A 24,303-nucleotide genomic window follows, 5' to 3' on the forward strand; every position below is an offset into this window, starting at 1 on the left:
GCGGGCAGGCTGTGCATTATCCCATGCTTTTTAGACAAGTGATGTTACAGCTCCATGGAAACAGCTTCCACAGTGATGCATGTTCAAGGGTTTCACATACGAATTAAAACCTGCCGTATAAATGTGAGCAACGTTAACTGATCAGCCATGAAGGAAGGTTTATACTATTTAACTACTCTGTTCGTCCTTTCAAATTAAGTGAATTCACTTCAGCCCAGATTAACATCACACATGGTCAAAGTTGCCTGGTCATCTTTGAGCTTCCACCATTAGAGGGCAGTAATGCACTTATTTTGCTGCAGAACATGAAATGTTCACACAGTTGAAATATCGGATTTTGTCCTTGTTTATTTACAGCTGATCACACACAGACCAATTTATTCTACTGATTAACATAATGCATTTGTTATATTGGAAGGAAATTGTTGCTGGTCGGCCATTTGATGTTGCGCTGTGATCCTGAGGTTTCATCTCATTTAGAGTCAAATCAGTTATCCCTGACAACCCTGTTGGAAATACGTTTGACAAAAGAGAAAATCTTCTAGGATACTGAAAGGGAATACTTGGCATTTTGACAAAGTCGAGACCAATATGGCCACAAATACTGATGCTCAGCTGGCTCTGGTTTGAATTGATGCCAACCATTTGTATCTATGAAGATTTTACTGAGGTACGCAGAAACAAGCATGCACACAAATCCACAAATTTACAGTCCCAACAGATGGAGGTCCTATGAATCTTCTGTTTGGCCAGCTCTGTTGCACATGAGTTTGGCTGCCAGCGATCCGTATGTCTGAGTCTTCGCCTCAGGCTGCACTTTGTCTGTGTGCCTTATCCCTGTGAACATGGACAGCAGAGCTCATTAGATGGACGGTGCTGCCAGGGCTGCAGAGATTAGCAGTTAGATAAGTCAAGGGCTACTGGCAGCAGATTCATAGTGTCATACTGCTGGCTAATCAATACGCCTTAAATAGGTCAGCATGTAACTTACTATTGTGAAGAGCTGATCAAAAACTTACCAGGAATCCTATCCATTGCGATAAAATTGCGATCTTGATGCTTTATTTTTGGCCTGTTTCGGGCTATCAGGAAAACTCCAAGGAAGGACAGAAGACAACTGGAAAAGAGTTTCAGAAAGGACTGACACCATCTTACAGTAAATACCACATTTTAAGCCAATTACTGTTGTTGTATTGAATGCTTACCCAAAAAGAAACATAAAAATGTTCAGTAAAGCCAGGCCTTCAAATTCCTGGTAAAATACTATCCCTGCAAAATGAAAAAGCACATTAAAATGCATTCGGTTGCTATTAGAATACCACAATATGTGGTATATCTAAAGTGCTTTGTGAAATGTAGCCCTGCAAATCCTGAGCACATTACACTGGGGTGGTGAGGGAAAATAGTTTTATTATTAACTGAATAGTGTAGTTCTTACAGATGAGTAGCAAGAAAGAAAATGTGCAGGATCACTGATTAACCCTCAGAGTGTCCAATAGAGAACAATTTCCTCTCAGTGATGGTTTCAATAGGTGCTAGTTGGCAAAAAACAGTCCATGTTCACTTTTCCTGTGTTCACATACTCTCTTCACTCTCTGCTCCAAGTCTACTGTTGTGACTATCAATGGGTTAGGACTAAAACAATACTTTTCTTCAGTGTGGTACAAAATAATCTTGTAAGTCCACCCCCAGATGTTCTTATACTGACAGATATACATACATCAGCAATTTGTTGTTCATTGCAGTCAATTGTGGTGTGCAATGTGTAGGCGGAGAGCGCAATAGTAATACCGAGAGCAATTCTCAGAAAAACTGCGAGTAACTTAAATATCCACACGCTTTGTGGCTGTCTCTCCTCTATGATGGATGCCCCCCTGTGTGATTGTGGGATATCAGTGCAAAACGGTGGAAAGAAGCTGACACCAAAAACTGATGTTTACTGTTGATGTTTTGGACTGCAGGAACATTTCTTTGCTCTTACACTCCACTGAAGCGGCACTGGGAATCGCTTGAAATTATGCTAGTCACCAGCGGTTGGGGAATTTATCCACAAGAAGAATAACAAGTAAGAAAATGGATTTAGTAATTTAAGCATAAAGTTTATGCATAAAGTGTTTTAGGGTGTATTTTCCCTTTAAGAAAAAAAAATGCTTCTAAGAAACCATTTCTTGATTTTTTTTTTTTTTTTCCCAGACCTAATCAAAAAAAAAAACACAATTACTGACAGGATAATAAAGACCTGACCTGGCTAAATACACATGCTATAAAAACTTGCGGGCTTTTCCTGAAGGACTCCTAAATGGTTCACAGATACAGGAGTGAAACACCATATTGACTGTGTATTTTGTTCCACTGGGTTGCTTCATGAATCAATTTCAACTACTGCAGTGAGCTTTGGAGCACATCTTCATCATTCAAAAATAATCCTTCATACAATTCTTTAAGGATAAGACCAACAATACATTAGTCTTATAATATTATCTGTCTTCCCTGCCCTGTTTGTGGCACTCAAACCACTGGTTCCTACTGAAGACGTGAATCTTATGTGTCTGTAATTTAAGTTTTCACAGAATTTTCCTGCCTGTAGACAGATTTTTGCATTTTCAGTTGACAAGACTAAAGGACTCATTATGACTAGTAATTAATTGGAAGTAATTAATTCAAAGTGTATCAATTTAACACTGTCTCAATTTGTCCTGTAATTAGTACCAATTTACACAATTCTCTCAAGAAAATTTCTTGGAAATTAATAGAAAATTATTCTGAAATCACAAAGATGAAATGAAACACAACTAGTTTGATTTTTAGCCACGCTAGCTGTGTGGCTCTAGAAATGGCAATGTGGATCTGTTGTTCATACACCGCTTGGGTCCAGACACTACTCACTTTCAGTTGCAAGTTAATACATATTTTGTTTGCTAGTGAGTGGTGGCACCAGGACAATGTATGTGGGACTGACTCAAACTAAACTACAGTGGCTCAATTATCTGTTTTTAACATTTCTGGACAACAATGGAGCTCTAGGGCACATAATAAGTTATGTCAGGCTATGCATGAAATATTGGGTCAATTCATTGTTGGTTTTGGTCTTTTCTTGGGATTTGTTGACAAAAAAAATACAAAATATCACTCGTCTTATCATTTCAGGCAGAAGTCAGTGAGTAAAACTTAACCCACAGAGAGAGCTTTATGGTGGACATACCTGCAACAATGGCACTTGCAGTGAAAAATACAAAGTTGATAGGGACCACCTCTGTGGCATCAAACATTTTCATTGCCTGATTGAGAAATCTGGAGAGAGACAAGAAAAGAAGGTTTGAGAGGTGCAGTGAATATTATGACCTTGGTTATAGAGGCAACATGTAGTGGTATATTCATCCATCATAAAACTGTAGGTGCGCTGAAGGTACAATGTCACCGTGTACAATATATTATTTTCCTTTGTTTGTTCAGGAACTGGAAAGCCATAATTGCATCTAGCCTTTGGCAAACATCAGGGATTTGAGCAATAAAAAGAGGCTGAAAGAGAGAGAGAGAAAAAAAAAAAAAGGTACACAGAAGTAGAGAGAAAACCTTGACTAACTTGATCTGGAACGCGCAGGAGGCGACCATGACAACAAGCATGACGTAGAAGATGGGGTAGATGAGCTGCAGCTGGCCTTTTATTGACTCTGTGATCATCCCTGACACAGCTTTCACTGAAATGACTGTCAGAGAGGCTGCAGCAACACAGAAGCAGCAGACCACTTCAGCATTTAGTTGTACAACTTGTAGCAATAAAGAACTTATTCATTGGTTCATGCTGTTTTGTAGAGGTGGTTCATTGTCTCCTAGTGAGTTTTAGTGAATTATTTTCTTCCATCATGCTCTACTCAGCTCTTAACTGAAATGATAACAGAACATGGGTCCACTTTTGGTAGCCAGGCAACAAAGCAACCTCTGACCACCTAAAATGGTTGAATCCATAACCTCTGCCCTCAATCAGGCATCCTCCATTTGTTCATACCGAGCAAGGCCACCAGCAGCATCACAATGACGATGTGCTTCACATTCCTCCTCTTGTACAGATAGAGCAGGATGCAAAAGACGATGACCTCTATAAACTGTTGAGAGAAGGGAAGGTGGGGGGTACACAAATCATTAATGCAGATTTCCTCTAACTTAGCACAGAAAATGAAAATCTGAATTGCACTCAGATTGTACTTTCACTGACCATGTTATCTATATAACTAAGTGCTGCAAGCAGACAGTATGATTTAAATAAAACAAATGACAGTGGCATAAAAAAAAGGAAATGAAATGCTGGTCTTTAATGAGAAGGGCCGGGGGCTATCCTTGTGGGTCCAATAGCATTCAGCTATTCAAGGACCTCTGACATAACGAAATGGCGCTAATGGATGGAGAATACGAAAGGAGTATAAACGTAGAATTGCGGGAAAAAAGGCAAGCTGACCTTTAAATGTCTCTAAAAATCAACCCTGTGTCTCTATAAATGTTAAATAAAGGGCTACTTTCAAGATTTCATTAGTCTTGATGGAAAGTAATTTAGAAAGACCTGGGTCATTTGCGATAGATATCATTTTACGAGTCCTTTCAGATGAAATCATTTGATAATTGTATGACTTCTGGAAATAATGAGACAGTGATAGATATTTCATTTTCCTCTGATTAATCACGACCTACAGTTAATCCCATACCGTTGGAGGTAGTTCCTCTGCAGGGTGATGAGAATTCACAATGCATTGCCAGAAATGGAAAACAGCATACCCTTTTATACACCATCAATCACTGCAGCCAGAGGCAGCAAGACTGTCTCCATTTGAAAACATCTGTCTGTCTGTATTTTCCTAAAATCTACTTGAACATTTCTCTTTTATTTTTCATCCAATAGCTGCTTTTTGTATCTGATTGTGTTTGCATTGGTTCAGCAAAGAGGACCAGATTCAAGAGTGGAATGTGGAAAATGGCTGAAAAAAATGCTGTGCAGTGAATGATGATGGTACTGCTACCCAGGGCACATGTTCACTTATTACACCACTGGCTAGCCTTCCTGATGACCTGCAAGCGTATCCTTTAAGGATTTGATGTGATAATATGTGAGCGTTTCAGGGGTGATTTTGTATATATGATGATTTATAGAAATAAATGCAGTATAAAATGTAATATATATAAATACATACAAGAAATGCATTAGGCTATAGGTCCTCTGTGGTGTTCAAGACCTCAAATAGTAATCTCCTTACAACAGATCAAAGGAATCACACTTCCTAGCAAAACAAATAGTGATTCTCTTTACTCCTCACTCTTGAATTACACAAAGCACTGTATTTCTAGAAGTTTAACCTGAAAGGTGGAACAAACACAGAGCTCCCTCTCTTTGTCTCTGCTGTTATCAGGGGAGGCATCAATGGAAGAGCAGCAGGATATGACCTTGTGCTGCAGAAGTCTTCCTTTTAAAAACATCTAAGGTGTTTACAACTGCGACTGGTGTTAACATTTACATTTTTGTGATGAGTTGGTCTTGAGAAAAACACTTTGTTTCAGCTCTGTGTGAGATCCATCACTATGGTAACCGCTATGTTTATGCCATCCCTGCCTGAAGCAAAATTGGAATAAGAGAGTGCATGGGTGTGTGTTAATGCACTTGCAGACCTTGAGGAGGGGGCAGTATTTTTTAATACTGAGTGCAAAAAATTTAGACAGTCTTAGTTTTAATGGACTCCCTCTTCACTTCACAAATTCCATGAAACAAAACAGCCACACTGAGCTCATCCATATGAGCCAGAAGAACAGGAGATCTTTCATTGGTGCAGGGGTTAATTACATCATTCTCTGAGGTCAGGTTATTCATCAGCTGCACTTCAACGCTTTGACAGATGAATAATAAAAACACTTTAATTAACCCTTTAGAGTAATCCTCCTCTTGTTCCTCTCCACCAAGAGGTTAAAGGTTGGTATAAGCGAATTAACAGCAGGACAGGAGCCGCAATGTAGCTACGCATTTTGTGTGCTGCTAAAAGTACACAACAGTATACAGTAACCCGTTTGGACATACACACAGTAACTCCAAGGAAACAAGAACATGCTTACACACATACAGTATATATTACTGGACTCAGGCAGGATAGTTTCAAAGGGTTACGTACGAGGTAAAGCACAAAGTGCCAGCTGACGGCGTAGTACTGGACCAGGTGGGCTGTGATGTGTGTGGAAGTGTGGGGGGCAAAGGTCACAAGGACATACGTTCCTGTTATTGCCAGAGTTCCACCTATGAAAGAAAGAGAGCAGAGAGTGGTGAGATTGTAGTGAAAAGGTTTTTATATTGGTTTGACAGATCCACTGACTTGACATGAACCCTCTAGCTCACCTTAAATTGTAAGTGCTGCTGGTAACTATTCTGAAATTCTGGACAGCTACTCACTTGCCGGTTTATTAGGTACACCTAGCTAAACTAATGCACTCTAATACAACAGTCTTGGAATAAATTCATGAAGACTACACTTTGTACCAACATGTGTTTCTGTTATTTTGTCCACCCCATTTATATCAAGGAGGGTAGGTTCACTTACTAACTGTATTAGTTTTAGCAAGGTGGACATAATAAACTGGCAAATGACTTTATCATTTGAGGTTGAGGCTCACAGGTAGCTGAGGCTGTTCAGAAATGTCACTGCCTAAATTTCAATTCTTTCTTCATGAACCCTTAATACATCATAAAAAGTCACATTAGTATTAAGACTTGGGCTCTGATAAAGCTGTACATTACTGATGCTATATTATACACAAATGCAGACACAATTGAGCACATGCTTCTGCAGTCTGGTCTTGATTGTATACAGACCATTTAAAGAATGTCATCAATCACAAAACTGGTTTTAAATCGGGCCCTGATTAGCTCAGCTGGTCCTTATCGGAGCGGCCCTTAGCTGCACTGTGTCCGCTTTCTCACTCCCTCATTTCCTGCTTCTCTGTTCCATCTGAAATAAAAGCTAAAAAAACAAAAAATGGGGTGTTCTCACTTTTGTGAGATACTGTATATCAATGTCTGCTTACAAGCTAATGACAAAAAACCCCAAAAAAGGGTCTGCTGCTATTTATGACTTTGGTGATGTCATTCACCACATTCCTTAACCTGGTACAGGTTACAAATATATACTTGACATCCTGTAGATGTCCCATCCAATAGGCACAAATATCCTTTTTTCTTATAAAGCCATGATAAAAACATCTTACCAGCCTCCTTTAGCTCAAAATGCGTTGTGCTTCATGTGTGCAGTCTTTGTTTAGAAATTCTGACTAAAGAATTAAGACTAACCTTGGAAAAACAGCTTGTAGTTAACTTTATACTGTGTAAAAGGAGTGAACTTCAGAATATTCTTGGACTTGGCAAACTCATAATTTACCTTATTCATTGAAACACTACCACAAGCTGAATGTAATTTTTAGTTTTCAATTTGTCATGCTATACATCTGGTATTGGTCTGAATAACCTTTTGCAAACAGGGCACTGCTGAAAAACAGCTCATACAATTAAATGTTTCCAATAGCTGGCTGATAATGACACTCAACAATTATAAGACAATAGCAAAACTGGCGAAAATTACTGATGATTTATCCAGGAAACCAACAACATGCAGGGATGTGTGGTGCTGGTATTCATTTCCAATCTAGCAGTTGAAATGACTGTCATTGTGATGACCATCACAATCATGTCATTTTGCAGCAGACTTATTTTTTTTTTTTTTTTTTTTTAGGACAAACAATAGCTTGTCATAAAACAATATAATAGGATAGGTCTGTTCAATTATGCATTTTCTTTCCACTGGCAGCAACACACATCAATTGGACTTTTTAACAAGTGGACCAAATGTTTGATTTCTAGCTCAGTCAAAATGAAATATTTTTCCTCTGCTACAGGATATTTTCAAACTGTATCTCAACTCTGAGATGTTGTCAAGTCACAGCAGCAATCTGACAGGACATGGACGTCCTCAAGTGCTATGATCCGACTGTGAGTGTTTGCGCTTACCAACTATGTCAGAGGCGCGCAGTGTCTCCTTGAGGAAAACCACAGATATGACAGCACTGGCTGGGAAGTGAAAATATATTCCTGTTAGTTCAGCCACCAATAAAACATGCCGTAGTTACCATTCAGTTGAATATAATGTGAACTCATACACAGTTTTATCCTCACACTGTATATTTTAAAAAAGCAATCAGATACATTTAACAGCAAATAATATGAATTGTAGAGTGAAAACATCTTGCTCTCTGTTGTTTATTACAATAACATAACAATAAATGCTTGTCCCTTGACAATAAAACATAATTGCTGTTCAGCAATTCTTTTGTAATCTCATATTCTGGATTTATTTATTTTTTGATGCAACACGTCAATATAATCAATAGCAAGGTCCGATACTTGACTGAATATTTACTTCATAAAAATACCAATTGGATTGATAGTTTTGCAGACTACACTTTGCTGTATACATGTATACTGTATTAAGATGAGAAGTAATAAGATTTTACTGTGCAGCGTGCAATGTGAAGATATCACTGTCATTTCTCATATATACTGTATGTCATACAAATTATACTGTAGTTACACATGCAAACAAGCACTCAGTCATGCACACAGTGAGACTTTACCGTATAAATGCCTGTCCACATGAATAGATTCATGTACATATAATGCACACACAATGCTTGACATGTTTATATTTATCAGCCAGATAAAATGTGTTAGCTTGCCTTGATAAATGGAACTCATTATGACTTCATAACACCAGCATCACATTACAGCGAGATGCTATTCCACGCCACATTTTTCAGGAACCCATTCATCAATATCACTGTCAAAAATTGCGTTGCTGAAAAGCAATCAGTTTCATACGAGCTAAGCCTCAGATTAGTCTTCTTAATGTTTCTCCGTGATATGCACCAAACCGAGGAAGAAGCATAAACATACAGCATTTGGCTATCACACAGGCATGCTGATAAACAGGCAGATACACAGATGGATGGTCGCACAGGCGGACTACCTGACTGAAACAGAAAAACAAACTAGAAGACAAAGAGGCAGTGGACAGACAAACAGATATGCAAGTGACAGCAGCCTGTCACAGTAAGGTGGTCAGTTTACATGACACACTGTGGCTGGAAGTCCTCTGCACTTAACAACACAACGAGTAGCTAATTTTACATCCTTTTCTGACGTTATGTTGTTATATTTCCCACCAATAGTTCAGCAGAGCCAGCTATGACAGCTGTGTTAGCTGGAGGATTTTGGACACAACTACAGTAAGCCGGCCAGACGGGGGGTGCAGGCGATGGCACACAGACAGAGAAAGACTAATTGAACGGAAAAATTGCTGGAAAATACTGGGAGGAAAAAAGACAGACAGGCATTTTGAGTTTGTGTACAGGCTCTGCCACCATCATAAGGAGATTAGCTACAGAGCATAAACAGCTCAACATGTCAGAGACACACAGCGTGTCACGCATAGGCTTACTGTGGTGTTGTGGCATGACAGACAGGTTCTCAATATAAACCTTAAGCATTGACTGTTCACCACAGTTGCAGTTTATTAGCAATTTTTTCCACCTGAGGGTCAATTTTAGCAACACTAATAATCCTGAGCCATGAAAAGGTTTGCTATAATTAAAAAAATAGAAAGGAAAATGGATGCTCAATGGCTGTAACTATTTGTGTGACACGAGGCATGGATACGGGGACATTACTGTCAAATTGGAAGTTTATAAAGACTCTGATTGGTATTTATATGAAACAGTTAGTTGTTAAATATTTCATACTGTGAGCATGTTCGCATGCACGTTTAGGACTCATCCTTTGCCTCTGGGACCAGCTGGATCTAACAAGTAACCATAGCAACTCCATACAAAGTGAGATTCACACGGCTTTATAAAATGAGAAATGTGGCAACAGGAACCTCTGGGGGTACACAGTTCTGTCACTGTGCCTGTGTGTTTATGGAGCTTTGTGTGTGTGTGTCACATCAGTACTGCCCCTCTACATGCTCTCTCTCATATGTGTAGTAATGGGAAACTCCCTGTAGTGAAAGCACACCATGTCAAACAGTCGGATCACACATGAACGAATGCAAGCTGTGAAAGTTGAGCTGTTCTCCCAGAGAAACTCAAATATAAGAATTGTTGCCACATTGCACATATCGTGTGTTCACACACATGACATAAAATAGAGACTTTTGGAAGCTCTCTTGTCCTCTGGAGTTTTAATACCAGCTTTCAGACACTCTAACAATAGCTGAATGTTGTAATATTGATGCTGCAAAGGAGTTTTGAAATGTAATATTTGATAAATAAAAAGTTCTAGTTCTGAGGCTGAATGATTTTGTGAAATACCATAACAACCATGGTTTCATATTTTTCCAATTACATTCCTTAAGTAAAACCAGAGATCTATTGATAAAAACTGTCAGACAGTGCCAAACAACACTACTTTGTCAATTGTACAGAGCTGCAGGTCTGATATCTGTGAGCAATGCTGATGCTGTGTGTGAATCAGGTTTCTATTTGTTTCTACCATGCCAGCCTCCCTCCTCTTTTTGCATGTGATGACATCGTATCTGATGGAGAGAGCCGATGCTCTGCTCCATACAACAGCATTTGGGATGATGCTGTCATTCGTAATAGAGATCGGTGGGCTCCGTGGATAGGGACAGTAGTAATTGCTCTCCATGGAGCTTCAGAGTGCCAGCGTGACACGCAGTGACAGGTGGATGGCAGCAGCAGCATCATCAGCTCTCCCGAACCCTTTCCCATTCTGCCTGCCTGCCTGTTGTCTTATTCATTCATATCCTTGTTCTCTCCTGTCCTTTATTCTTCCTATCACCTAACTATCTTCTCCTCTCAGCATCCAACCTCCTTTCTCCTCCCCCCTTCTACCCACTCTCTAACCACTTGCCTCCCTCTTGTTTACTCACCCAAGCCCTCCCGCTGTCTGCTCCCCCCTTCTGAGCCTTCACACAGCTTTTGGAAAACAGGCACAACATCGCAGTGGGGGGTGGGGGGTGGGGGGGTTGACCTAAGGCGTATCTTTGTTTTTTTACACACGAGTTGTGCATGCCTTTGTGTGGGCCTATGTGTGTCCTCTTGCTCATTTGTGTACAGTGTGAGTCAGCATGGGGTGAGAGGTGGAGTCACAATGGCAGACAGCAACCTGTACATTTTTTCCCTCAGCACCACTTGTTAGCTTTGAGCAGGACAGCCCGTGTCACGGCTGCGACATCTTCCTCTGCTTTCCCTTCTTTCACCTCTTCATCTCTGGCTTCATTAATTCTTCAAGACGCTCCTTCAAGACACACTTCTGCTGTGTATTATTCATGCACACTCCAATGCAACACTAGTGTGGAGCAATCAGTGGTTTTATATGGATAATTACGATAGTACAATGGAAATGAGCACAGTAGTGATTTAAAGGGAGTCATCATGTCAGCTTTACACACATTGACAGAGCACTGAGAGGTTGCTGCTCTCAACAGTACATAGTGCTTACGTTATTGTGTTAAAATCCTTTAAAAAGTAATTGCTCAGTGTAGCAAATACACCGCACAGTACAAGAGGTGCAGCCTTCTTAACCAGATTTGTGGTTTTGTTCAATGCTTTATTCAGACCATTCATCCACTTGCGAGACGTGAGTGTAGGAAAATCGTTTGAAGCGTTGGGGTAATAGCTGTCATTAATATCCATGACTCACCACCACCTCCAGCGTGGTGAGTGATGGGTGGCGGGAGGTAAGAAGTGAACCTTTTCAATATTTAACCTGTGTTTAGAGTGTTTGCACTGAGCAGCTGTCAGCTGCAGCAACCGCGCAGGCTTTGTTTTGATTGGCTAATGAATCCAGCTTAGTTCATGACAGCTTTAGTTCACACTGTGGACTATAGAAATGATCATTTCTGGAGTGGGCTGTTGGATTTATAATGTCAGAATGAATTGGACTTCCTGAATCACTAATAACATTTTAAGGGTGGAAATGTACATATTCATTTTCTGGCTCCAGTGCTGGACATAAACTATGAATTGGAGGAACAGTCAAAATTACTACATGTACCTACACACTGACCTGCTCTGATAAAAAGGTAAAATTCTCAAAGAAATAGAATCAAGCAGTAGTTGGAAATTTCTATTCAAGCAAGTTTGTAGGTGTGAGAGAGCCTATTGAATGAGCTAAAAAACCTATCAGCCTTGCCAGAGCAGGTAGATGTGTTGTTGTGATACACATGCTGGAAATAGCACTACAAAACTTCACTAATGCATTTCATTTTTATGTCATGTTACTTGAAAATGGTGCTGTTAAGATTTGTTTTTCCCGCATCTAAAAGCCAGGAGATGCACTGATATTTATTTAAATATGTAAGAGTGGAGATACACCAAAAAAAGAGCAGAGGCATTGTAGTAGTTTGAAGCCTTTGATTGTCAACACTCAGTGCTTTCAAGTCAAGTCCATTTTTGTTTATATAGGACAATATCACAAATTTGCCTCAAGGGGCTCTACAATCTGTACTGTATCTATTCTTAGACCCACAATTAAAAACTTTAGCAGGGTCAAGAAATAGAAAAAAACATCAGGAAGAGCAACAGAGGAGGGATCCCACTCCCAGGATGGACAGACACGCTCTCAACATTAAGCAAACACCTTCAGTTCTGTAAAAGCTTTGCAACTATTTATCTAGTAAGGATTATATTTCCTGATGGCTAAAACTATTTCTGTGCTTTTGTGTATTGTCCATAGATCAGTGGTTACCAACCTGGGGGTTGGTTGCAAGAGGTTGCTTTATAAATCTGGGGAGGCAGTGAGATGATTAACAGGACAGAAAAGCAGAAAATTTCTTGAGATCTAATCTTTCTAAACATGTGAATTACTAACATATTTACATTTTTAGCCAAGTAAAATATTAAAATAAAACGGAGACATATTCAGCTGGTGACAGTGGGTAGACATTGCTTGGTTTAAGAGGTTGCACCTAAAAAAGGGCAGACCTTATGAACATTTGATATTGTCTTGTAAGATCTTTAATGAATGAGAAATATGAAGTCTTCTTGCACTCCCATATTGTCTTTGGTTGGATTCTTCCTAATTTTTGATCTTTTTAGGATTTGTTCTCTATTTTCTTCCAGTAAATGATAGATCCATTTCCAATATTGGTATAGTACTGATATGGAATGGATTCCACCCAAAACATATAGAATAGACAAAAATTGTGTTCTGAAAAACATTTCAGTAACACTGAGATGGATTGTTAACCTAAAATATGAATCCATCTATCATTTTCTGCAATTATTGGAGATCAAATCCTGATACATCCATCTCATCCTGATGATGGTTTTAAAGTAAGACTGAAAGCTTAAAACTGCAACAATGCCTCTGCTGTTTTGAATGAAATTTTTAGAAACAAGTAGTATTTGTACTGTATACGATAGCTCCCATTTTGCATGGAAAATGCATCTGAGTGAGTTTTTTTTAAAGATACCACACACAAAAGTAAATCCTGTCTTTCAGCATGTAATGCAAGCACTTGCCATGAAGAGGCCTGTTTATGACAAGATCGTAAGAAAAGGAACAAACTTCACATGGCAATGATTCTTGTTGTTCCCTGAGGATGCAACCTTCTAGTCCAGCCTTCACACATGGATAATGTATGAATTTATGGAGGAAAAAGTTGCACTTACCTATGACAGAAACACAGCCCAGCGGGGCTATGAGCGATGCTGGGGCAAAGCCGTAGGCAGCAAAGTTCCCCAGCTCCCCTACACCCATGAGAACCACACCACACCACCACATCACAGAGGTGTAATAGGGCTTGGAGCCACGCTGAGCCTGACGGACATGGGCATATTTCTGTCAGGGAGAGAGGAAACAGGAGCCAGAGGCATCAGTCAGATTAAGTAGTTACAACAACTGGAGAGCTGCAAAAGACAAACTCAAACATACATCAGACATTTATCTTTACAGGCTTACACAGCCATATTTATACATATATACTGTATATATATATATATATAATACACACACACACACACACACACACTTGAAAAATAAGGTGCAATTTAAAAATAATACAGCATTACAGAGGGTGTCACACAACTGTAAACACACCATAACATCCTCTGCTGATTAGCATTTCATATCAGAAGAGGCATGACACCAATTAAGCAAATCAATGAGGGGGGAAGCTGTACAAGACAAACACACAAATGTGTTCCTCATAATCATTAACAATTCTATCATTACAAGCTTACACTGTCTAATAAACAACGATTATCAGCCTTTTCCAGCACTTTTTCACATTTAGTTGAAGCTGTCACGCCCTCTCAATCTGTCTTACACACCCTGCATGCTCTTGCCACAAACATCCTAGTTTTTGCATGTGCATCACACGAGTTTTCGTATTTGCTATGTGTGTGAAAAAAAAACAATAAAAACAATGCTCATTTCAGACAAGAATGCTTTTATTCCTCAGCCTGTGGAGCCTCTTAGCCTGGTAGAGGCTTTATAGGGTGTGTGCTGTAGTTAATGAATTACATTTACTCTCTAAATAACTTCAATTGATTATTTAAGAGTTCGCAGTTAGAGCATAATTACTGTAATCCGGTCCACACTCAAAGTGCAAAAAATTATGTTTGATAACTTGGCTGTACAATTTGTATTGCTAATCACAAGATAAATTTTAAATTGATTTCTATTCACTTCTATTGATTTTAATTAAAATAGGCTTTATCGGTATGAAATAGCCAAGCAGATCAAACAGTCAGTGTACGTTCACAAAAATCCTGATGAACACATAGAGAGTCTGCTGAAGTGAGAGCAAACTGTCAGGAGAAAGGCATTCTTGGAGTACTTAGAGAGTGGAGAAATTAGTTTTTACAGGCAGAACGTGCCAGCTGTGTGCTGAGTGTCTGCCGTACAGCTTGATTCCAGCACTTCCTACCTGTATGTTGAGTGAAATACTGATGAGGACATTCCCACATATGGAGATTATGATTCCCAGGAGATAGGTCTGTGGGAACAAGCAGTAAACAGGCACAAGATTAGGAGATGCTCTACTTGTCACAAAGCAACTATAAACACCCCAAAATACTCCCTGCAGCTGTCACATACTGTATGTCATATCCATGACAACCACGGAGAGCATTGTTCCATTGGTGCTCTGTTCAAAGGCACTAGTGTGTGTGTGTGTGTGTGTGTGTGTGTGTGTGTGTGTGTGTGTGTGTGTGTGTGTGTGTGTGTGTGTGTGTGTGTGTGTGTGTGTGTGTGTGCGCGCGCGTGCACGTGCCCCTGTCCAACAGAGGCTTTTATGGTTTTGTCATATCAAATATTCAACACACAGCTACAGCTATGCTAGTGGTCATGTAAGTTGCTTTGGATAAAAGTGTCTGCCAAATGAGTACATGGAAATGTATATGGAAAGTTAAGTGATCACCAAAGTGGTCCATCTGACTGACATTGCCACCCCTAGAGCCTACATGAAACACAGAAACAAAAACAAACCCCAAAGAAATTGTTGTTGCTTAGGTGCAGTCTGTTTGTATTATATCTGTTTTTATTTTCCGCTCTTGTCTGTGAGAGCGAGTCATGGAGTGGATGTAGTGCATGTGCCATCTCTTTGACCAATTGAATGGATGCCTGTTCCCTCCTCCTCTGCAGCAATGGGAGTTTCGGTGCAGTCTCAGGAGATGATCCCTAGGGCCCTTTTTTTAAACACCCTCTCCAGCAGCGACTTTTTTGGCACCCCACCAGAAGGACACTGCCATACTCCAGACAACGCCTGACCACAGCAGTACAGATGGTGATGGTGTCTAGCTAGAACAGTCAGAGAGTGGCGCCGTTTACAGGCTTTCCTGGGTTTCTGGAGAAGCAGATTCTGGGTTCCACAGATTTTTCTCCATTGAGCAGTATTTTGTGTAATGCAACACATTTATCTGGCTACTGGGCTTCAATCGCCACTGAAGTTTCACTATGAATATTGTGTATGCACATGTAAGCATGTAAAGCTCTTGAGAAATTGTGGTCACCAAAAATGTCTTGTATTATTAGACTCTCTTTAAAAACCTACACAGTATCATAAGGTACTTCTTATACCAGGAAAATACAATATGGGCATCTTTTTGTAGACAAATCTCAGCAGGAATGCACAATTGGTGTTTAAATCATGGAAGGAGAAACAGAACCATTCAGTGTTTCAAGAATACTCTGGGCTACTTTCCCCCATATGCTAGGAAATTTATTGCCAAGAGGAAATTTAATTTTAAGTCACAAACATATCGGTGGGCGGGCAAAGTTTACAAAGAAATGAAAGCACACAGCGGGGGTGGAATGTGAATGATGGAAACCTAAAAAAAGAAACTCAATCACTGTAAAAGAAGTAACAGCAGCCACGCACATCCAAGTATTTATCCCTTGAAAGAGCATTATGGGAGAGATGGGGGTAGAGAGGAAAGAGAGAGGATATACAATGATGGGAGTGAAAACAAAGGAATAGGAGGCAAAGCAAGAGAGAGGAGTGAGCTGGATAATGGGAGAGAGGGAGAAAGCTGTAGTGAGCAAAACATGGAAAAGAGGTCAGCAACACTAGATTTATAAAATTAAACATGACAGAGAGTCAATGGCCAGGTTCAGGGGTCCGCTCTGCAAGATAAGACACGCAGTGGGTTATTGTCAATAATAGCCATCTGATATTGTTGACAATGAGATAACAGCACAGTGGGCAAAGACTAGAGTGTAAATTAATTCCCCTGGTCTCCAAACACAACAGCTGATCACTATCACACAATCCAGAGATCGTCTATCGCTCTGTCGGAGCACATTATTAGACAGTAAAATATGAAACATCGCTTCGAACCACTGAAGGGGAAGGAGCTGTCATTATAGCTTAATCTTAAAGTCATTAAGCAGACCAAAGCCCATTCTCTAGACAAGGAAAATAGCTGTAACCCTGTGCTCAGTCTGAGAGCCGCAGAAAACTAGTTAAGCACACAGAGGAACGCCAAGCAAAATGATGATGGTACACTTTCACGGGACATAGTAACCATTCTTTTAATGAGACCAGCAGTATAACAGGGGTAAAGGAAGTCGGTAGCTGTGTGTGTTTGTGTGTGTGTGTGCAGGTCTGAGACTGATCATCCCAGCTGCATAAATAATTTTCACAACCATCAGGTATTTCCTGACTTTAGACTTACAAGTTCTAAAATAATCTTGTGTAGCATACTTGGATGGCTCTTTAAGTATACAAACAAGCTTTTATTTTCACTAGAGACACACTTCTACTCATTGGTAGCTGCGGATCAACTAAAATCAACATTTGCACTTCCTCAAGACCACTGAGGTCTCGGGCTACTCCCCCAGAGACCTTAAGAATGCTTAATTAGGTTATAATTTGCAGTCACTCTTCAACATCAATACAACATGTCACACAAACTGCTGAGACCTTAAGTCAAGTAGATACATCAATCCACATAGAAAGATTAAAAATCCACATTTATAACCCTGATCAATAAAACCGACAAATCCCTCGATGGATTGATTGTCTAATTGCTTCCCTACACTTCTCAACATGACAGGAATACACTATCACAGTAACCTGTGGATGAATGTTTGGCGATACAATGACTGATGTAAGACTGTCACAGGATCTGTAGTGTACAAAAGAAAGACAAACATCCCTTCCTTACTTCTTAGCACACAGCAATGGTGGTGAAATACCTATCCGCTTTCACTATAACCTACAGCTCATTTTCAATTACTTTTCACTTATCATCATAATTCCATCCAACAGCCCACTTTAAAGTAACTCCACTTGTGTTGGACCCTCTTTATTGCATAACACAACTCATCTCCTCACCGGCCTGATAAAGAATTTAAGCCAAGTGGATTTCTGGGTCATTTTAAATTCAAAACCACCGCATACACTCCAGTTGTACGCCTCTATTTCAGCATCTATCTTCTCTTCACCCTCTGCGCCACATTCACCTTCATACCAAGTCTTATAAGACCGCTGACCTGTAACACACCTACAGCAAGGATGATACCGCACCAGAGGTAAACAGGATTTAGACTCCAGTGTGTGTCTGTGTTTGTCTAGATATGTGTGAATGTGATTGCAGTGTATCAGAGGTAAACAGGATTTAAGAGGAGGTGGGGAGCAGATGGGCGGCTCGATGATGAGATTCCTAGGGGACTGATATCACATCAAGGTAAAAAGTGTTTGTGTGTGGGTGTGCAATGATAGACTCCATCCTCAAATGTTGAAGCAGACAGACAGAGAAAGAGTGGTGGGCTGACTGTATGAGAGATGACTACATCTCTGTGGTAATTCATAATCAAACAGAAGGCGTCATCCATCAGGCCAGCTGTGCTTTGTTCACTAAACCAAGATCAATAACCTTGTCAAGCTTTACAGGACATTGTGTAAGTGGCCTGCTGCTTTGCTGTTACTGAGCCCACAAAGAGGCTGCTTGTTAATACTGAGAAAGGGCAGGGGTGGGAGCAGTGTGTTAAGATTATAAGGTGGTGGATGTACAGCCTGAGGATAGTTTATTCCACAGACTTCACACGGGAGATGTAGCAATTTGAAGTGTGGAGGGATTCATCGCACCTTTTATTGGACTCATTCATGTTAGATTAGGCTTGCCAGGAAGTGAATTCAATCTAATTGCAGTAAATAATTCTTTTTTTTTGCTTGTTTATTGTCTCAGTGTTGGTGGAAGAAGGCGTACATACATTTGCTGTGCAGGCGGTCACAGCAGGAATCAAGCACCTCTCCCAGACAGTGGGAGCCTAATGCTCTCCCCACGAGTGAGATAAATCCACACGAGAGAGAGAGTTTTCCTGTCACAGGAAGAGCAAACAAAGCAGCTGAGGCAGGCTAGGCCGGGACACTGGGAGTGCCTTTGGCTTGTCGGCTTACTTAGCAAACATTACGCACTTTACTCAAGGAAAGCGAGAGACTTCACAGCACAAAGCTCCCTGCCTGTGTTGCACTGTACTTGTGTGTTTGCTACTACTGAACATTGTTCTGCTATTAAACTTCACTGTACAGTAGCTGCATGGGAAATATTTCACTTGATCTTTGCAATGGTGGAAAGAAACTAAGTACATTTACTAGTAAGTGTACATTTTTAGCCTTTTCATACAAAACATATGATCAGTTTATAAAATATTACATGTTAGCACACCGTGGCGTGATGACAGAACTATTATAAATGAAACTACACTGTATACAGCAGATTACAAAGTAATTACTGCATTAGTAATTATAAACCAGTAATATGGGTTAAATGTGTAATTGTATCTAATAAATAATTGAGAATTAACCCCAGTACTCCTGCTGGAGGAAGTGTAGATTAGCAATAGTGGACCATGCCCACATATTTTTGATGATTTAGATTTTAAGAATGACGTTTTGAGGTCTGAGGTAATTTGTATGTAAAGGTTTGTGCAAAAGTTGTTATGAAAATACTTAGGAGCAGGTCAACTCAGAAGAAGATCTCAGGAAAACTCATACATACATAGTGTGGACACAGTGTAGTACCAAACCAAATCTGAAGGATACTTCCTGTCTGGGGATATTTATCCTTCCTGGACGTACAGAGATTTACTTAATATAAGGTAAGGTTATTGTTCACCCATCGTACATGTTAAGATTAACCTAAGTCATGTTGTTTGTTATTCAAGCCACATGCAACACTTTCTACATAGAGCCAGTCAGTATGTCTGTAATGAAACAGAATAAAGATAATCTGGACCTTGGGTTACCTTGTCAATGGATAGCAGAGCATCCTTATCAAGAGAAGCTGCGTCAGTCAGTTGACCAAGCAGGCAGAGAGGAGGGACAGACTCTGACCTGCTGTTTTGGAGAGTCACTGGCTGGCACATTTGGCTTACTTACTGGACACTGTCAAACATAAGCTCTAAAAAGATGACTTACACCCTTTTTGTGTATCTGATGAAGTCTTCTGTATTTATAGGGATGTTGCAGGCCAGCCGCATGAGCTTTTTCGCTCTGTCAAAATGTAATTAATGTGTTACAAAGGTGGAATCCAGTAGCACAAAATGTCAACAGAGAACAATTGACACTAAAGAACTGAAAGCTTAACTGCGAACAGCACAGGACACAATGATACAGACTAAGAATAACAGTTAGTTTTAAAAGCTGCTGCCAAACTCTTAAGAAACATTAAAAATACTGTGACAATCAGAGAAGGTAATTGGATACGGATTGTGAGGAAACTAGGCAACCAATAAAAGAAGATCCTAGAGTTCTTTTACCCAGCACTTAAAAGTCATTATTCCAAGTGCAGCTGGCGAGCAAGTTTGAATATCAGTATCATCAAATACAAAAGGCAGCAAAAACTCACGTGAACTGCATGAGCACAATCATCATCAAGGCACAAATAAGGACATTTGTCAAACAGTGTTGACTAGTTTTTCTGCTTACACTCGTGGTGGAATTACTGAACTTCTGTTTTTTCTTTTAAATTAAATTATTGTCAGTGTATTGTGCAAATTCTATTACATAAATGTCAGAGATAAAGTCAGTTTGAGTTTCTAGTAGTTTCTCACTGGAAGTTTTTCACCTTCAAGGTACAAACTTTACATTATCAATTCAAACACACCTGCACACACCCACACACACACACACACACACACCTTCTTTATATGTGGGCTTCATATTTGACCTTAAACCCTAATTTATATTCTTAATCCTGCAGCCTTCTTCTAACCTTCTAAGGACACTAACCTTCCTCATAGAGACAAATGTGATACTGCACGCATACATACATACTCTCATGACAAGCAATTTTTCATAAGCGTGTCCTCGCACAAAGCCAACTGTAATCGCTTGATCAGAACACCAAAGCCTGAGCCCATCTGCAAAGATTGCTTTGCTGCTAACAGCAAGTCTAAATATCCTGCCTAAATCTAAACTAAAGCTGAAGCATCAGAAGCTAAATGGACCTTAAAGCTGATGTAGGGACTGACAGCACTGATGATCCTCCTCCTCCTCCCCCTCCCCCTCGCTAGGACACCACAGGCAGACAGACAGATAGACAGCATGGCTCTTTGTGTTCAGTGACAATGGGGATCTGTCCATCCCTGGGATGGGCTGATTTCTGGATGAAGCACTTCACTTTCTGCTCAGAGGTTTTGGGTACAGAAGCGTGAGAAGAGTGTCAGCTCAGATACAGATTGGCGAGTAAGAGAACAGAAAAGTGAGAAGGACGGATATAGAGTATTTATGTTGACATACTAATTTTATTAGGATTAAATATTAACTTAGTAGAAAGATGTAGCCATGTTTGATGCAGAGGTATTTCTGCTAAACAGTTATTTTTTGTGGTAGAGTCTTCCATCACCTGCCTTCTTCACCTACCATGGAAACTGGCAAGTTAATCTTTAGTAGTACAGTAGCTCTTCCTGCATAAATTTAAAACGACTGCAACAAAAAAAAAAAACAGACTTAACCACACTGAAATTAGAAACCACTGAGGCGTGCATCACCAAGGACAGTTGTCTTTTGGGGACAAGTGGATGACATCCTATGTTCTCATCTCATAACCGGTGAGCCAACCATGGCACACTCTCGTAACCCCATAATTTTCAGTCGCACCAGTGCAAACATTTTCAAGTGTGGGAGGCAGTTAAAGTGTAAGACAGACAGATATTGTCCCCTGGATGTCAGGATGTTCTCTGGGATGGTGGGTAGCATTGGATAGAGGGAGAGCTGGGACCATTAGCCAGCTGTTCAGGACTCTTACAGTAGATCTATTCTCTCACAACCCACCCATGGGCCATTACTCATTACTTACGCCTCTCATTCCTCCTCTGTTACTCTCTGTCTGTCTCTCTCTCTCTCTCTGTGCCCCCCATCGTAATGTCACATAGAGAAAACATGGGAGAAAGAGAGAATCATGCTGACAGGGGAAGATGAGTATGAGGAGAATGTGTGTCTGCACAAGAGTAGGAGGGCAGAAGACTGACACAGGCATTACAGGAAATTAACAAACACACACACACACAGTGGAAGAGAGGGACTTTAAATTACCATACAAAAACAGATTTGCACATACTCAACTTAATGCACAGAGTCAGGTGAGTCCACTCACAAAGTTAAAAGTTCAACAAAAAAAAAAAGAATAGGCCTTTCAACACCATGATTTAGTCGTGATCACTTTAGAAAATAGTTCTGACAAGTGCCAACACCGATAGATCTCTGCGCTGTCTGGCTTCCTCATCCATACTGAGTGCTCATTACCCAAAGAGCTTTGGAGGCTGAGGTTATATTTTGACTTCCAACAATTTTTTTTTTTTTTTGACTAACTTAATCTCTTCTTGTGCTTTCGGGCGTAATTTCCTGCTCCAAAAGGAGTTCATGGAGCAAAGTTCATGAAAGTTAAAAAAGGAGAAAGATCGAAACTTTCCTCCTGTCTCTGCAGTCTGCAGTATTGCAGTGAAGCTGAACAGCTGAAACAGGTTCAGCATGATTTGTACCACACAGTATTCCGTGAGCAAAGGAAATGACTGCTCTAGCATATAAATTGACAAAAACGCTGGCCTCGTCCAGTGACGTTTTTGAAAACAAAGGGTGAAACCGTACGGAATATTTTTCATTTTAATATTTTTACAAAGCACTGTACTTCCAAAAGACACATGCTTCTTATTATATAAATGTATATCTAATATAAAGTGACTATTACATCCTTTATAGTATGATCAAAGAATTTGAGTTGGTTTATCTTACAACACATGGTCGTGGTTTTATCAAGCATGACCCTATTCCCCAGCCTCTAATCAGCTATAATCTGCTGTAGCCAAAATACTGCCTCATATAACACAATTTAGACTCCACACAGTACCTATACACTTTTCCCCCCTGCACCTGACCAAACAGTTTGAAACTTAAACAAACTTACCCGGAGTGGATTTTCCAGGATCTCAGCGCGGTGAGCTTGAGCGGAGGTCATAGGAGGAGCTGCAAGTGGAGAACTTGAGTTCGCCATGTTTTCCTTATCATTTAATAAGGACATAATATTTTTTCTAGATCTCTAGCTCCCACTCTCTTGACATATTTGTCCACCGTTTTTCATCTCATCCCATCCGATGCATCCCACGCCCCAGTGGCTTCAGTGGAAACTCAGAGGGAAAAGTTCATCGTTGCTGCGAGGTGGATCAGGAGTTTGTGCTCACTTCAAGTGCAGTCCGGAAAATGGACTTTTCAATTAACGAAGTTACATACGGTAGACCTAAACAGTATTTATGTTTTATACGCAACGTTCTTTAGTGCAAGTTTTTTGGGGCGGGGTAGATTACAGTTAATATATAAAAAATATCAGTTGCCTGCCTGGTGAACAAACATTTTCAATCAACGCGTAGGCCTATGTGTTTTATTTCTAGACCCACTTTGTTTGTACGACATCACGAGCTGCACTCGAAGGCAGCATATGCGAACAGGTGCGGTTCCCACGGATAACCACATACTGGTGCAGCTGTAATGAACTAAACATGTATTTGCCTGATGCAGCCTAACACAAAAGACAAAAGAAAGAAAAAAGCCCTCCAACGATTCCCAGACGTGGCTTTGGGCACCGGGCTTCTGGTTGGTGTTAAACATGTTGCCACCTGCTGGGCACATTCAGGATGACAGACAATCTCCCAGAAGGCTGTGCAACACGCACAACACATCTGGCCACATGATGTGCAAATATTTAGGCTGATGGTGTTCTCACCAGCAGACAACAGGCATTTCACTGTGTATGAATCTGCAAATGTCCAATCCTCATCGTCGCTTTTAGAAACCTCATCAGCAACTGAAAGGGAGAAGGAAAATGGAGCATCATAACAAGCAATGATGCAAACAAGGCCGGCCACATCAGGAGAACAGTATCTGATCTCCATTCAATATGGGTCCAGCTGTGGGTACGTCCAGGTCAAAGGGATGAACTGAGATACATTGTTGTGTTGTCTTTTATGCGATTTCACTGATCCGGCTTTCCCTCTGTGAATAGATGAATGATGAATGCTTGTTTGTTCTGGTGTGCTCAACATAAACAAAATGACCATGAGCAGACGGGGCTGCTGCTTTCTTTCAGATATAAGCAGCCTTTCCTGACACATGAACACCATTACACACAAACACACACACATTGTATGGCGACTATACCTTAATTTGTATCACTACCACATAACTAAAGTTTATATTCCAAAGAAAGTATCACAAGGATCTAGGCCTACCTATAAAACGGATTTTAAAGTCTTCAGATTAA

The 24,303-nt window shown here is 40.2% G+C and overlaps 1 protein-coding gene across 1 annotated transcript; it reads right to left on the bottom strand.

The window, feature by feature from the left end:
- Nucleotides 1–322: 322 nt before the first annotated feature.
- LOC123968271 (NIPA-like protein 2) lies at nt 323–23,546 on the bottom strand. The gene is made up of 11 exons (XM_046044918.1): nt 22,954–23,546; nt 14,973–15,041; nt 13,714–13,882; nt 8,030–8,089; nt 6,147–6,268; nt 4,007–4,103; nt 3,584–3,719; nt 3,203–3,291; nt 1,206–1,269; nt 1,020–1,117; nt 323–837 (listed from the first exon to the last, which is right to left on the bottom strand). Exons 1-11 carry the CDS (start codon nt 23,065–23,067, stop codon nt 731–733), a joined length of 1,125 nt encoding a protein of 374 aa, XP_045900874.1. The 5' UTR covers nt 23,068–23,546; the 3' UTR covers nt 323–730.
- Nucleotides 23,547–24,303: the final 757 nt, after the last annotated feature.

Source organism: Micropterus dolomieu, linkage group LG03 (assembly GCF_021292245.1).
Source record: "Micropterus dolomieu isolate WLL.071019.BEF.003 ecotype Adirondacks linkage group LG03, ASM2129224v1, whole genome shotgun sequence".
Taxonomy (NCBI): domain Eukaryota; kingdom Metazoa; phylum Chordata; class Actinopteri; order Centrarchiformes; family Centrarchidae; genus Micropterus; species Micropterus dolomieu.